We start from the raw sequence: 16084 nt of genomic DNA, 5'->3' as shown, positions 1-16084 counted from the left end.
AGAACCTTCAATTTACAAAATACCATTTGCCAGTGTTGCTGAGCACCTCTAGCAGCTCAGTTGTCATCATCTTCCTAGAGATCTTTACATGAGCAGTTCTGGGCTCATAATTTACTCACAAACAGAAATCCTGACAGATGACAGGAAATTCATTATATTTGTTAATCCAGAAGAGTGCTATGGGATTCAGCTTTAATTTTTTGAATTCAGAATTACAAAATCAAAACCCAAGTCAGCCCCAGAACTGAGAAGAATTAGATGTCACGTTTTCAAAACCCAATTTTAAAATTCAGCTGCAACATCACTGTAACAAACAAACAAAAAATCTCTCCCCACACCATACACCAGTGTTTGTGTCAGACTGAATATTTCTGGTGAGATGAGAAATGCCATTTTAGTGTTTTTTTTTTTTTTAAATAAAAACACAGATCTCCCCAAAATATTTCATCTTAAAATACATCTACCAGCAGTAGCATTGCTTGTCTTGGCAGATACTGAAGCTTTTGCAAAAAGTAGAAGCCTTACCATGTGGAATATGGAGGCAGTAATGAAAAACACATAAGGAACAATAAAGAAAATATTTCTTTAAATATAATAAAAAATAGCTAAATGCACTGGACTAACAAGTTAAAGATATTGATACCTCATTAATAATTTCATATTAGTTAACACAGCATTAGAAAAAAACATACCTTTGCTTTATCTGAAAAAGAAAACATTCTGCTTATTTTTTCTGCTCTGCATGCATTTCATTTTCCAAAATGCAACCAGGCGTGCATTACATACAAACTTCATCCTGCTTTACTGAAGTACAGCTGTCATGAGCATTCTCTAGCGCTATGCAGAAGCCTTATGGAGTGAAAGGTGTTGGGGACAAGCCGAATCTGAGCCTAAGTGCCATTATTTTCAGCAAAGTGCAGCTTCAGAAACGTTACTGCAAAGAACCGACTTGGAATTGATGCTGTTTAAGTAGCAAGCAACTTTTGGCAGCCAAAAAAAGGGCAGTGTGTAATGATGAGAGCTGAAACAAACAAACTTTATTTAAGAAAAAGCAGCGTCATTTTACTTCTCATCTAGTACATAGCTTGTATATAGTGTCCCGTGATAGCTGAATCAGACACTAACAGGCAAGCAAAGGGGGACATGGAGTGCATCACGCTTCCTGCATCAGTTGCACTGCACTGACACAGGCTGGAAAACACACAGCACATTCTAGGGACATACATGGAAAAATAAAAATAATAGAAACAAACAGAACATGGATCCATAGTGCCACAAACCTTCCGGCTCTGTGTTCTCTTTGAGGTGCACTTGCTTCAGTGGACAGCAGAAGATTTCGTGACACTTAGCACGAAAAGGGGACTCTTTTTTCTTTAATTCCGCAGATTGGATCGAATCTTGCCGTAACATAATGTACTCCTGAGTGCCAGGGGGAGCGTCATCCATAACTGTGGTCACCACATAACAAAATGAACTCAAGTTAGAGCTTGAGGAAAGCAATCTAGAGAATTAAATCAACTACATAATGTCAGGGTTGGGGGAAGAAAGGAGGGGAAAAAAAGGTTTATAGGAAAGAAAATACAATTTAAAGTGTTAAAGTATCTTAGTCATGATGACAGAGGGGTGAGGGGAAAATATTTACTTTCATAAACAATTCTTCTCATAAACATCAACAATTTACATTGTTTCATGCAGCTTTTATAAATAGTGGAATAACTCTTACAAAAAAAAAAAAAAAAAAAAAAAAAAAAAAAGCATGCTGTTATTGCCTAACCATAGGCGATCTCTATGTTAACATCAGGAATTAATCATTCTGCATATGCAGGTAATGCAACATCAGTGTATCTATTCCCCAACATAAAAAGAACATGCCTTTATCAGGATATGTAATTATACAGAGTTTCTCAGAGCAAGGATAATAATCCAGTGACATTTGACTTGATCATTATTTTCAATGGGTAGAAAAGTAGATGTACAAAGAGAAAGCACATTAGTCTTTATGATGGTTTTCTTGTAAAACAGCAAGTCATCTTTTAAAGTTGATCTTTTAAGTCAATACTGCCATTAATAATATACATGTACATGACATGCAGTCTGAAATGTTTTCTGAATGGGGTTAGAGTATTAAATGGTAAAAAGATAAAATGAATAACATACAGAAAGCTCCAGCTACCTCAAAGTATTACACTACCAGAAAGAATTAAAACACTTTTCCACTATCTAAAAATTGAAGCCTTAATAATGGAGACAGCAAGATCCCTCAGCTTACAGCTTTAAGGAACAGATCATCTCTAAAGAACAAAAATTAAATGCTTTTTGAAAGGACAGTCTATAACCACTACTAGTTATGCATAATGTGATGCATAGCTATAGAACTACATCCAAAACTAAGCTGAGACTGTACAACTATGTAGCAAGTAAATAAAATAAATAAATCCGAAGATTAAGAAAAATCCCAAAGATCGAGAAAGTAACCATTGACAAGCTAGCCTATAATTGCAGATATAGCAGCACTATATAAATTTATCTGGTTCTAGAAGCGCTGGCTGCTAATTCAAGCAATTTAACTGTTTCCTAAATATCTGCAAATGAATAATCACTTTTAAGAATTGTCAGATCAATTTAAACATGGGTCCCTTCAAACAACTATGATCCCCTTATATTTTCATTCTCTAGATTTTTCTTTTATTCTCCTATTAAAAAGACATTAGTAAAAATCATGTATAGGAGGTAAGTGATTCAGCTTGATAGTCTTTCCACAGTGGGCAGTCACCTTGATTGAAGACCTCATTAATCTGTATGAGACACTTGTCACCTTAGTTGTTGTTGCTTCATTAGACTACACACAGCGCCAGTAACACAGACTAATAATCTGGATTAAGTGTCATTAAAAGGGATGTATAAGCTAAAAGAAAAGCACGAGCTGTTAAAAAAAAAAAAAAAAAGAGTAGTAGGTCACTGGAGCACAAGGTCTGGGTCACCGGATAATTGCTCCCTTAACAATACTAGTATTACTTGGGCTTGTTTGAAGGTTACATATGCATTCATGAAACATACTGACAGCCCAGAGACTGAAGGGAACTTGCTGGGAATGATCACTAAGAGTTAACACCCAAGACGAGCCAAAGATCAACAAGCCTTGATGGGTAACTCCTCCAAGAAGTCACCACGCAGACATTGCTATGGCTGGAGTTTGCACAAAGCCACCAGTGAGCTGTGTGCAGTGACACTGACGTCAACAGTGCAGGAAGCCTACGGCGTGTCCCTCTGACATTTGCAGGGATAATGTGTGTTGAGAAACATGAACAGCCAGCAGGAGTGAAATGCACAGCTACCTTCTGCCAACAAGCTGGCGTGTCCCACTGTCACAAGCAGCCTCAGGCAAGAGGCATGTCCCTGGGCTGACCCTGTGAGAGGCAGAGTCCTTCCAGAAGTCCCACTCAGCTGTGGGAGCTGGGGGAATTAATCACAAGGCTCAATGCTGTGTGGTGCTGGATCACCGCTTTTGCAAAACAATTAAAAAAATAATAATTTTAAAAAACATGCATAAAGCAGGTTAGCAGCTGCTTAATAGGGTCATTGAGGAGAATGAACTACTGGTCCTTTACCAGTTTAACTGGTCCTTTACCAGTCATGCACATACTCTGACCACCTGCAGACAGACTTATTTGTGAAAAAGACATAAAGAGAGCCACACCTTCAATAAATGGAGAATGTGTTGAAATCAGCAAACACACCTCAGGTTACTTGAATACAGAGTAGCAGAGCCTTGGTTTTGAGGAACATCATAGCACTGACATCTGGAGCAAATACTAGGAACCACAGCTCTAATAAAGCCTTAATGCCGGGATGATGTATGGGTAACATAATTGATGTCACTGTTTTGACAGGAACAGCTAAAACCTTTTCTTAACATGATGAATGGCCTCAAGTCAGACTGAGAATTTATAACAAAACTAGGAAAAAACCCTAACCCCAAAGCCTCATTTCCCTGCTATGATGACAGCCAGGCACCCTCATGGAGCCACTGAAATGACAGCACCAGGACCTCAGCTACGGGTGCAAACAACCAGCCCACAGGGAAATTTCAGCCACACAGAAGAATATAATGCAAAAACCTCCAAAAACCTGATGTCCATTTTTGAGGACTAAAAATAATCAGTGTATAACCATAAAAGAGTCATTATTCAACATCTGTGAATAAACCCTTTAGAAATGGAGAAATATCACCAAAGAGTCTGGTATGATTTTGCTAATGGGATAAAAAGCATATACATGAAGCAATCACACATACACCACAATAGACAACAGGCAATACTTTTTAGGGAAATAACAAAAATCCAAAGTGGTATTTACATGCTGTGCAATGTGGAGCAGATGACATTGTGATTTCTCTATGGTTCCCTTCTTTACAGAGTCTGTGCTAATTGCAGGACCTAGGATATGCTTACACTCACAGTCAGTAAGTGACTGTTAAGTACACACTTACTGACCACAAGCCAGTGTGAAAAATAAATAAATAAATTAATTAATTAATTAATTAATTAAAAAAAAAAAAAAACTCACTTCCTTCCTCCTACAAGCCTTCTTGAGGGAAAGAAAAGCCATCTTTAATATGGCCGCTGGCACTGGGATGTTTTTCAAGATAAATTCAGACATGTTTGTATTGTACAAACACACCAGCTAAACGCTGCTGTTTTATGTCTTTCTTTCATGTCCAACTTCATTTTAGTCATGTCTAGAATTGCCAGAAACCATAACATCAAGTCTGTCCATAGGCCTTGGCTCTGTTTCCCACTGAATATTCTCTGATACAGTTCAGAGTGTAATAAAGCTGTACAGAAACATTTTTCCCTAGTCTTTACATGGAAAGGTGTCAGCTCCGCTAACTAAATGTTGTAGCAACCATAGGGTGAATCTGTCTTAATAACCAGGCACTTCCCTGTTCCTGTTAGGCTGTTCTTGCTGTACAGATGACACAATTTAACATACAAATTTTGTACTTCCAGGGATCTGTTTTGACTTCCCTCCTTGAATGACCTGTGACATGGTTTTCCTCCTTCAGGTTCCCTTATTTATTTATTTTTTTAGTCTGATTAGTTTTACATGCTATGAGCCTCAAGATACTTACACTTGCAGTAGATGACTTCTTTTCCTGGCATTTCAGAGGAACTGAAATCACACTTCTACACTAGACCTTCAACCCATGAACAGTATTAGAGTGCCTCTTAAATCACACTTCCACAAATAGAAGAAAAATCCCTTCTTTGGCATGCACACACACACACACAGAAAAAGCATTCCCCTAACACAACTCTTTTGGAAGAACAATACGAAGAGCAGCACACACCTCATGGCTGCTGCCTGTCAGGTTGTGTTGTAGAACACGATAGCGATGCTCACTGAGCACCTCCTTCATCCTTTGCCTCCCCTACCCACAGAAAACAAAGAAAGGTCAGGAGTGAATTCACCTAGGGCTCTGAGGATGTTTACAGCTATGTAAGAAATGGTTTGCTTTTATTTTTTTCCCCTTTTAGAAAAAAACAGTAAGATGTCAGGTTGCTTTCTTTTCCTTGAAAGGACAAACCTTAAAAAAAAAAAAAAAAAAAAAAAAAAAAAAAGCTTGATTAAAGTCAGTGTTTGCAAAACAAGGAATAGGCAGAAAAGTGGGGTATTTTTCTGTAATAACATTTTCTTCATTGAAGTAGTTGATGAAAAGCTCTCAGGTATATATGCGAGAACAATTCCCTCAGCTTCTTTTCATTTTTTCATTGCCACTTTGTTTTCTCCCTGCTTTATCCAAGCTGAAGTGATTTTTATTAACCACCTTAACAATATAATGAACTTAGAGCACAAAAATACTTAAAAGGTAATTAAAAAAATAAAATTCTATTGTGGGGTTGTGATACACTCAAATCCACATAATGGTAATGTAGTCTATCCATTTAATTCCCCCACTCAGCTTTGCCAAAATCCCAATGAAATGCTCTCACCAAACAGCCCTGGGACTTTAGTGTTACAAGTCAAACTTATTTTTCATCTTGCATGTACAACTTCTAAGTTTGGTCAACTCTGATATACAATTTTTCATGATGAAGATAGGTGCAACAAGAAATACAAGCTGCCACATTTGCTAACGTTAAATCACAACAAGCTGTTTCTTGAGTCCTACTCCTTTCATCCTACTCCTTTCTACCCAATACATGACCAAAACCAGACGCCAAACTAGAAACACACCAATTCCAAAGGTCAATAAATAAACAAATAAATAAAAATAACTTGTGGAAATTGTAACTTTTACCTTGAATTTCCTTAGACGATATTTGAAAGTTAGAGCTCCACCTGAACAGAACTTTCATTACATCTGGAGGCTGCTGCTGGACAGAGGCTGTGACGCTGACAGGTTGCCAACGGCACAATTTATTCACTCCTCTTGCTGGGAAGCAGCACCTAGTCTTTTGTTCTCAAACCAATACCATAAATTTCCTCTCTGGCAACTATTTCTCTGTGCTTATTTTTGAATTGATATTAAAAGGGCACTCCTATGGCATGCATAAAAGTGCATAAATTTTGAGATGGGTAGTAGCTGTCTGGAAGAGCTCAGATACTTACGTTCTTGGGAAAGCAAATTTCTTCTCTAACTGAGGACTTTTACTACCTGAACTAATGACTTTTCATACTACTGATCTAAATTAGATTGTACTGGTTATTAGGAGTTGAGGCTTTTGAGATTCAACAGTAGACAGCCTAAGAGCTCTCTTCTCTGGTGGAAGAGGGAGGATAAACTCCTATTTACAGCATAAGCATCACAGGAATATCTAGAGTTTACTAGTGGAGTCCAAGTAATAATCCTTATGGCAAATACAACCACCAGCCCCTGCTGTGATTGCTGCATAAGGCAGAGATTCCTAAATATTCACTAAATTAGCTGGTTCAGATACATGAAGGAGCAGTCTAGGTCACAGCAGTTACCCATCCACTGGGCAGGTTCGCCATCCAATATCAACCATCATTTTTGTTCACTTTCCCTGCACCAGCAGCCAACCATGCTGGCTCACATTTCATCCAAACAGCCCCAAACTGCTGCAATCACAGCAGAAGCTGCAGTACAAGCACCCCCAAAGATTTCTGCCAAATCCTAATCCTATTTGGAGGCTGCACTGTTGGACTGAAGCAAAGCAGCGAGCTGAAATTCTTTCTGTATAAGGTGTCAGGAGAGGATGGAAAGACACAGTCCTCCTGCTAGCCATGGGCAAGCATGAGCAAAGCAGAAGGTAGAATTTGGCTTATCAACTGTGACACCCAGAAAACAGGAACAAAACCCACTTAAATCAACTTCAGTGCATCCACAGGTGGATTTCTCCTGTCCGAGACAGAGTTCCTCCCTGCTTTAGATGGATTATCAGTATTTATTGCACAGTCACTCCCTATACTATCAATAAAGTCCTTATTAGAGAACCAGGAACAGACAAAGTGAGCCAGAACAATGTAGTTAAAACCTGCTTTAAGGAAAACATTTCATTTTGAATTAATTCTTAAGGTTTGCACAAGCCTGCCTTCACCCCCATATGAGAATATTTCACTGATGATTTTAGGAAGCATTTTTATTCTAATTTGAAACTGCTTCCCACTGTGAAATATCTTCATTTTGAAAAATAAAAAAATTGTCTTACAATCAAAATTGAATGCCTTTTTGAACATGTTTCTTTCAGTTTGAGTAGGAATTTCTAAACTTTTTGATCTGCTGAAAAATTCTGATGTGTTCTCTTTGGGTCAACCACATAGAATATTTTTTTTAGATCTTCCAAAAATATTTGCACAAAATGCTCCCTCTTGACCTAAAAGAGTAATTGGATTTACTGTTAGCAGTAATATGCTGTTATCCTCTAAAAAGAATAGACGAGATAAGACTGTATTTAGATCTTTGTGCATAATAAAGACAATGACATCCAACATCAAAAAATTCTTGATAAATTCTAAGAATGTGTCTGCTCTTTCCCCTGTGGAAAAGGCACTAACATTTCCGCACACAGCCTAATTTCCTAGCTGTTCTGGGCATTCATCTACTAAGAAACAGCTTTTGATTAACTTAATCTGGCCACTCTTCAGTGTTGCAGCTGCCTACAACTGTTATCCTACTCCAGTCTGGGAGAACAGCAGTTTCCTCTCCAGATGCTGCTTGGTGATGCTTTCAGCCTCCAGCATCTGAGCTGTGATAAAGATGCATGCTCCTGCTCCTCAAGGGCTAAGCAATGTCCACAACTTACTCTGCACTGGGCAGACCACTGCCTTCCCCTCCCCAGCCACCAGGATCTGTAGTTTTGCTACGCAAGATGTGTGCCCACTTGTACTCAGCTCTGCAGCTCAGTTCACCACTTTGCCACGCTTGCCACTGAATGAACAAATATTGCTTCCTTGCTTACTCAGAGTGGCTTTCTGCTTTCCCCATCTGCTAAAATAAACGCAAGCTGGCTGCTTTTCAAACAGGTGGGCTGCTCCATGCACCAGTGCAGACAAGATAGTAATTTACAGTGCGCTATTCATTTCTTCTGGAACGCGTATCAAGAGCCACAGGCACATGGGCCGGCATATGGCAGAGCTGTAAGCACACTGCACTTCATGGAGAACTGGGGACACTTCCTGGAGAAGCAGGGGTGGGCTCAGGGGAGGACACTGAAACGGCAGTTGCTGTTTGGGCAGCTTCAGAAGCTGAACAACACGTCCTGATTGCATAGTCACCAAAAGACGTGGCATCTTCATATCAAGTTCTGGCTGCCATCAAAAGCACCAGAGAAAAAAACAAGGAATGCCTCTGTGTCTATGAGAAAATCCTCACATTGTGGTGAAAACCAAGCAACCAGAGAAGGAGGTGGTAAGGGAACTGCTAGAAAGGTCCAGGGATGAGTGGGAAGCTGACGGTTTATGAGAGTGCTTTGGAGAGCTGTAGTTCACTATTTATGAAATACTAGAATGTTTTTGTGCAACGCAACTTTAATAAGAATTTAATTATTAATCTAGCCCTATTTGGAGCTAGGAGAATAGCTTCAAATGACAAAGGAAGACAACAGAAATGGAAACGCCTGTAGCTTTTTCTTGCTATTTATAGAGGATCTATTGACAACACCATGGCTACAAAGGAGACAAATTTCCCTTGAGGTGAAGGGAGAAGAAAAAAAGGAAAAAAAGAAAAAAACAACATAAAAACTACCACCAATATAAATCAGAATCATACTGGAAGAGCAGAACAAGGAAAAGGAGCCTGCAAAAGGCAACAATATCCTCAAATAGAAGACTGAATCCCTCCTGGAAATCTGAAAGAAGGATCAGCTGTACCTCCTGGGAAACAGGAGATGAACAGCAGCAGTACAGTCCTCAACGACTGTTTCAGAGGCTCTCGACTACTACAGCTCTTGGGCATTTTGCTTGGAAGAAGGGGACAAGAACAGAAGCACCATTCATGAAGGGACAGGTGACACCTCCCAATTATTTGCCTCATTTACTGTGGATAAACAAAAGGAAGGAGGCAAGAAATGAAGTGTTTTAAAATTCAAACCCATTACAGAAAGAGCTGTTCTGAGAAATGGCCCCAGAGGAAATCTTTCAAAGCAAAGCGCAGAAAACTAATCAACAGGAGCAAAAACCCTCGGCATGCCAGGGAGAGGAGCACAGTGCACTGCCGCCTCCCCGGGAGGTGCTGGGCACCTGCCCACTGCTCTGCTTCAGCACTGCTGCCCAAAGGCCACGTGGCTGCTTCTGGCCTGAGCCACACACACAGCTGCTGCATGAATGGCATAAAAATCACTGCAGAGAAAGAAAACCATCTATTCTACCTGAAATTAAGCAACAGTCTTCACTTTAAGAATTGTTTTTTTTTTTTTTTTTTTTTTTCCCCCCCAATACTTTAAATGCTAAAAATATATAAGTTGGATTTGTATACAGACAAACACACGTTGTTTTTAAATCAGTCAAATGAAAGACAACAGCTTTTTCATGATGCTTTTTTTTCTCATGCTAAAATTTTAGTTATGTTACCTCCATCCACAAGTGATTTCTGCAAACCAAGAAGTTTTGCAGCTAATTATTTAACCTCTAAAATACTACTTAACTGTAGTCTCACTGGAGTCGTGCATACGACCAGAGAAACCTCTGCCTGCACTACCATTTCTATTTACCTGGGTAGTACCTCTGCTGGAGCACTTTCCCCAGCCAGCAGCTCTCTAACACCCAAGATGTGACTGAAAAATGCACCTCAAGTATTTTGACAATTAACCAACTTCTTTTCCTGTCTGGCCCAGGAAGTGTTAAGTCATTATATCCACTTGAATGGAGTATCGATTGAGAGTCATGTGCAACAATACTCACAATACTGATTTTTTTTCCTCCTCCCCTCTTCCTGAAATAAAAGAACCAAATTTCTGAAACTTCACTTGGCAAAGGTTTAACACTTGTGCTTGAGAGCATTTCCCCCTCCCTCCCCCCTTACCTAAAAATCCCTTTGGGCTTTACTCAAATCCATGTACAATTACACTATCACTGTTATACAGCATGGTTACAATGAACTTGCTGCACATACACAGAGGGGTTTTGCTTTTCACTGTAAATCGATTTAGCCAGCACCAAGCCAAATCAGCAAAAGATTAAACTACCTGTTTTCCTGCTACTGTCCACCTTAACGATCATGCTTGCAGGGTTCAGCTGCATATTCAGTGTATTGAGTCCATTTTCAACCACCCAACTTCCTTTTTTACAATATTCTGGTGCTTACACATAGTGGGCACCACAGCCACCGAGTACTAGCAGCCTAATTGCACCAGAATTGCTATGATTTCCATAAAGATTGACTAATATGATACATTACTTTATGTATAAATTAGTGTCTTTCAACTCATTGGACAAGACCATATGAAAGAGAAATCTAAAGAAGTGAGCTCTGGGTCACTGACACCAGGAATGATTTTGCTGCCCTGATGTGAACAGTAAATGTGCAGTGACTTGGTTAATGACACCACCCTGGCAGAGCAGGATACACATGATGAAGACTTTCACTGTCCATTTATTCCAGCTTGAACAGACAGGAGCTCACAGCAAAAACCTGAGCTACCTTCAACACAGCAAGTATGATGCTACCAGCTCCTCCCTCTCCAAATGAACTGCGGGGACAGTTTTTGGCATCATCTGCAAGCAGGCGATGAATAAGCAAGACCTTCCATCTCCCCAAAATAGGGAAGCCAATCTGCCCTGCTTATGCACACACTGGCAGTGGTACCAAGGCAGGCTGTCTAAGCATGCCATTACAAGGTTGTCTTTTCTCCCCCTACTGTTTTAAGCTGCCTTCGCTCAGAGAGGGGCCCTGGTTTCACACAGCCACTCAATTCACTGAGCAGGTGTCAGCAGTGAGGGAAGATAAACTGAGAAAGCTGCTGCTGGCATAGCTCGGAGTATATTTGAGATTACATCTGTGTACCCCCAGGTGTATCGAAATGGCTGCACACACAACCTGGCACACAAAAGGGGCAGCACTCTAGTGCAAAACTTGATCTGAAAGGAATTTCAATATCATGTGTTTGCAAGCTAGCAAAAAAAAGAATAAGCAAACAAACCACCACCACCACCAAGGGGTACTTGCTTAAGCCAAACTGTAAATAACTCACATGAACAATCCTGGCTTAGCAAATTGCTGTTCTGCTAAAAAAAAGTCTGTCCAAGGCCAACATACCCTGCAGTTGTTCAATAACTGAGTCACATGTCACCAACAAAAATGGCATGATGAAGAGGTAGTAGAAAAGAAATGCATTTTTTAAAGACCAGCACACATTTCCACACAACTTAGCACAAAATTCAAATGTTGCCACAGTTTATCTCCTGCCCAGGCAGCTGCCACCTCACAAACATGCACAGCTACCATCCTCTGCCAGACATAGGAGATGGTTTTACAACAGAATATTCTACTCAGTGCATAAATGAGCGCCCATAAACATTCAAGCAGCAATAAACTATTCAGAATGAACTTTTTCAGAAAACAAATGGCAAAATGATCAAGGTAAGGCTGTTCTGGTAAAGCAGAAATAACAGTGGTGTTCATTGCCTTTGTTTGCGTATATTTACACCACATTGCATAATATGCTTGCATCGTTGTTCATCAGTGTAAATGACAAAATAACTCAAGAGAGCAAGCACAGCAGAGCTCTAAGAAAAAAAAGTCACATTTCACATTCCAGTGTGTGAAGTAACTATGGTAGTCCTCTGGCTTGTAGCAGCATATTGAAGTTAGTAGAGACAATTTCAGAAAAAAAGTTATTATTTCAGTACTGAGCTATAAATTAGCTTCTAGTGTTCTAGGCTGTAGCAAGCATTTTTTTTTTTTTTTTATTTTAGTGGAAGAGAAAGCTGCTCTTTCAGACTGAGTAAAGACATTGTGTACCACAGACTGGAGTTGGGGAGCTGCCTCTAGGGATACCACGATCACTTTTTGTACTGCTTTGAAACCATCCCTATTAGAGACAAATCGCTGTTCACATTATTACCATATTTATGCCTACTGGGCCTTTACATAGCTCAAAATAAATTAAAACATTTATTCTGACATTGGTTCACACACTTTAAAATGTGGAAAGGATTTTATGTTGCTGTAAGTGCCCAAGACTCGTGGATGGGACTAGTATCATCCCCAGTTACATAGCAAAAATTCAAGAAAAGCTTCAGAGCAATTTACAATAGCTGAAGATTTGTCCCATACAATTGTCAAAACAAGTGCTTGAGTATGTAGGTCCTGCAAACACTCATTACTGAGCATTGCGCTGCTTTGGACAGTTCAATTTTGCAAAGAGCATGCTCAGCAGTATTTGCACGGTTCCTAATCACCAGTGGTAGGAGTCTTTCTATTGCTCCTTGCCCTGTGTGCTACATAAGCACTTACAGTATTTTTAATATTAGCCCCCACGACTCCACTGCATCTCAAGTGACTGCCGGAGAACAGAAAGTTCTCAACGAATTCATTTAAGAAATAAGGTTATTGCAGGTAGGGAAAAAAAATTCTCCTTTCCTTTTAAGTCTACTAATCTGTAAGTTCCGTATTACCAATGTACTCTGCTCCTGAAATGAAACCCTAAAGAGATTCTGTAAAACTTTATTAGCATTTTAGTCTGCTCTAACTATTCATTTCACACCAGTTACACAATTGACACTGCTACACACACCAGCTGTGCCCCAATGCTAAGAACAGGCTAAGGGCTGCATGTAGTAGAGATGCTATCACTAGCCAAGCCACTGTCTGTAACAGGACCTAACTCTCACTGCCTTGGTGTTTTGGGATCAAATCCACACAAAGCCCTCTCTGGGAGGAAGGAGACAGTGACTTTGAGCTGCTTCTCCTTGTCCTGAGCTGTCATACAGGCAAGGAATCGAGGCTGTCCTGGGTGCCTGTGGATCTTCAGGCTGCTAAACACAATGATCAGAGATGACTCACTGTCACTCTCACATTCATTAAATGGTTCTGTCAATTTTCTGACTCAAATTATTGCTGTAATTGTTGTGTCTCACAGCTGAGGAGCTGACACCAGAGCTGACTCAACTGCCAGAGAGCTCCCACAGCCGTGTTGGGTCGGGCTGCTCGTGATGCTGGGGCTCAGACCTTGCCTTCACCCATCAGAAGTCATTCTCTCCCACCAGGTAAGACAATGAAAGAGCGCTTCCCTTGGTCAAATCTGACAGATCCATGCTGAAGTTTCTCTCCAGGAATGTTTTGCATATCACATATTAATAGAGTCTGACTAACGGCTTTAGCTTCACATCATGTCTAGACAAAGTGTCCCGCTGTGGGCAGTTGCCTGGAAGGGCACTTGAAATAGCTGTGGGTGAGCAAAACAGAAGCCGTGTGGAGAGCTGACATGTTGTATGCTCTCTGTATCTCATTTATTTATTCTCAGAAAAGTGAAAATAATGGGCATCTGGATGAAATTTTAGGCAGAAAGAGGCTAAAATCTCAATATTCATTCCTTTCAGTATACGCCCTAAAGCAAAGTAAACAGCCAGAACACGAGACATGAAGTAATTAAGAGCTCCACAGAAGCTTTTGGGGGATCAAAATGTAATCGGACATAACTTGCATAAGCACATCACCTAACCAAGTGCTCTCTGGTGCTGAAGCACTCTCCTGAACCTCATCACCCAGGCATGCCCAGCACTGCCCAGCAATATCCTGAAGGAATAACTTTTACCCACGCCTTAAACAAAACTTCTCAGCACCCTATCTATGCACAACATGGTAGCACCACAATTGCAAAATCTCAGGAAAACAAAGCTGGAAACAGAGAACAGCTGGTGAAGCATTTATAGCCCACTTGAGACTCTCTCTCCACCACTTCACAACCACAGGACTTTGTCTGCCCTCTTTACATTTCTTGTCAGGTGAACACACATCTATATAGAAAATCGAATCACTGCTTTCATTGGTTTAAATGATCTATTTAAATTGAAAGTAACCAACTCCCTTTCAGAATCTTTTTTTTTTTTTTTCCTCATCTTTTAATGTGGTGTAGCATGATTACAGCTTTAAATATTTATGTGACATTATCTTGCATCTGGCAAAGGTTTTATGATACTGCCAAGTAAGTCCCATGCAGGATTAAGTTATCCACTGGTCCTTGCACAGTTGCAATGGATCCCATTTATTACTTTACAACCATAATTCTCTCTGAACCAGGCCTGGCAAGTCTAAGACATTTTTCAATGAGAGATGAGATGTGCAGAAACCAGACTATTATCTAAATTTCTGTGGAAGTTAAATCTTTCTTTCCTCCGTTATGACTTCTCAGTTTGTGTTATTCAAAACCATATAAACCCTGGCTTTTATTCTGTTATTGCTGTCAATTTGTATGCATCTTCTCAATTCACTCTCTTTCTTATTGTTAATTAACTATTTCATATTGTAAATTCCCATTTTTAAGATAAGGTACTGTTGTCACAATAGTCCTGTAAGTGAATCATTATAACTATAATTCATTCATAAATAACACATTACAACACTTGAAATAAATATTTTTTTAGTTACTGCAACCCAATTGGCCTGTGTGTAATAGAAATTGTGCACCCATGAAATTAAACTGAATAAAAAAATAATTTTCAAAGGCTTAGTTCTTTGAAAAACTTCTTGCTTCTAATTCTTTTTGGTCAATGTTATTTTCTTTTTGATCCTAAAATAGAAATTACAATACTAAAATAAATAAAAATGTCAGCCTCTGGGTAGAGAACTGAAGTAATGAACAGCAACCGAATTCCACTGAAGGCCAGGCAATCACAGGAAAGAGAGCAACGGGAAGGAGGGAGGGGGAAGCAAACACACAAATGCCTGCTAATGAACCTATGGCAGGATAACAGCGATCTCAGACAAGTCTTCAGGAAAACTTTCTTAAGTCAACTCCATGAATTTCTTCATGGAAATTCACAAAGATTTTCCCAGGGACCTGGCTGATGTTTCAGAGATCCAGGCCTGTAAGCCAGTCTTGGAACTCCGTGACTCTCAGCCACCTGTAGGCTTGGCTGTACCCCCAGTCCGAGAGCCCATCCCAGGTCTGCATCCTTTGCACTGGCCCCATAAACCTAGCGTGAGCAGATCCAGTACCTGGGCAGAGGCAATACAACCCTTGACCAAGTTTTTTCCTCCACTAAAGCAAGGTCACATAGGAGGAAAGAGACCACAGGCAAGATTTTCTCTCTCTTCTGCTCAGAGCAGGGGCATAAAAGTCAACAAAGATCTGTGACCATAATCTCATGAGCTGAGAGATGGGGTTGAGAGGCTGGTAGGATGACACACAATTTGTCATCTCTGCTGGCAGCAGCACACCCACGCTGGAAGTTAGTATCCTAGAGGGCCTCAAAAGCAACAGCACACACCTTCAGGATAAGAATTAAAATAAACGGGGTCCTGACCATCAATGATCTCCATGCATTTTTAGAACAAGGAGAGCAAAATGTCAAGTGTGGTTCATCACTAATTTCATCTCCACATTCTTCCCCTCCGGAAGAGACAGCAAACACAATTATGCTTTGATGTGATGTTACCAAGCTTTTTGCAATTAATTCATTT

At 40.0% G+C, this 16084-nt stretch overlaps 1 protein-coding gene across 2 annotated transcripts in view; it reads right to left on the bottom strand.

The window, feature by feature from the left end:
• The window catches only part of FGF13 (fibroblast growth factor 13), a 228587-nt gene that overhangs the window by 105586 nt on the left and 106917 nt on the right, over window positions 1-16084 (bottom strand). For both annotated transcript variants that reach the window (XM_082770880.1, XM_082770881.1), the window contains one exon: window positions 1281-1448. In XM_082770880.1, the coding sequence (XP_082627006.1) occupies window positions 1281-1448 (168 nt within the window). The remainder of the gene's footprint in view (window positions 1-1280; window positions 1449-16084) is intronic.

This window comes from Aythya marila (genome assembly GCF_965140915.1).
Source record: "Aythya marila genome assembly, chromosome: 13".
NCBI classification, from domain to species: Eukaryota; Metazoa; Chordata; class Aves; order Anseriformes; family Anatidae; genus Aythya; species Aythya marila.
The sequence above is the reverse complement of the archived record's forward strand: the minus strand, read 5'-3'. Positions and strand labels throughout refer to the sequence as shown.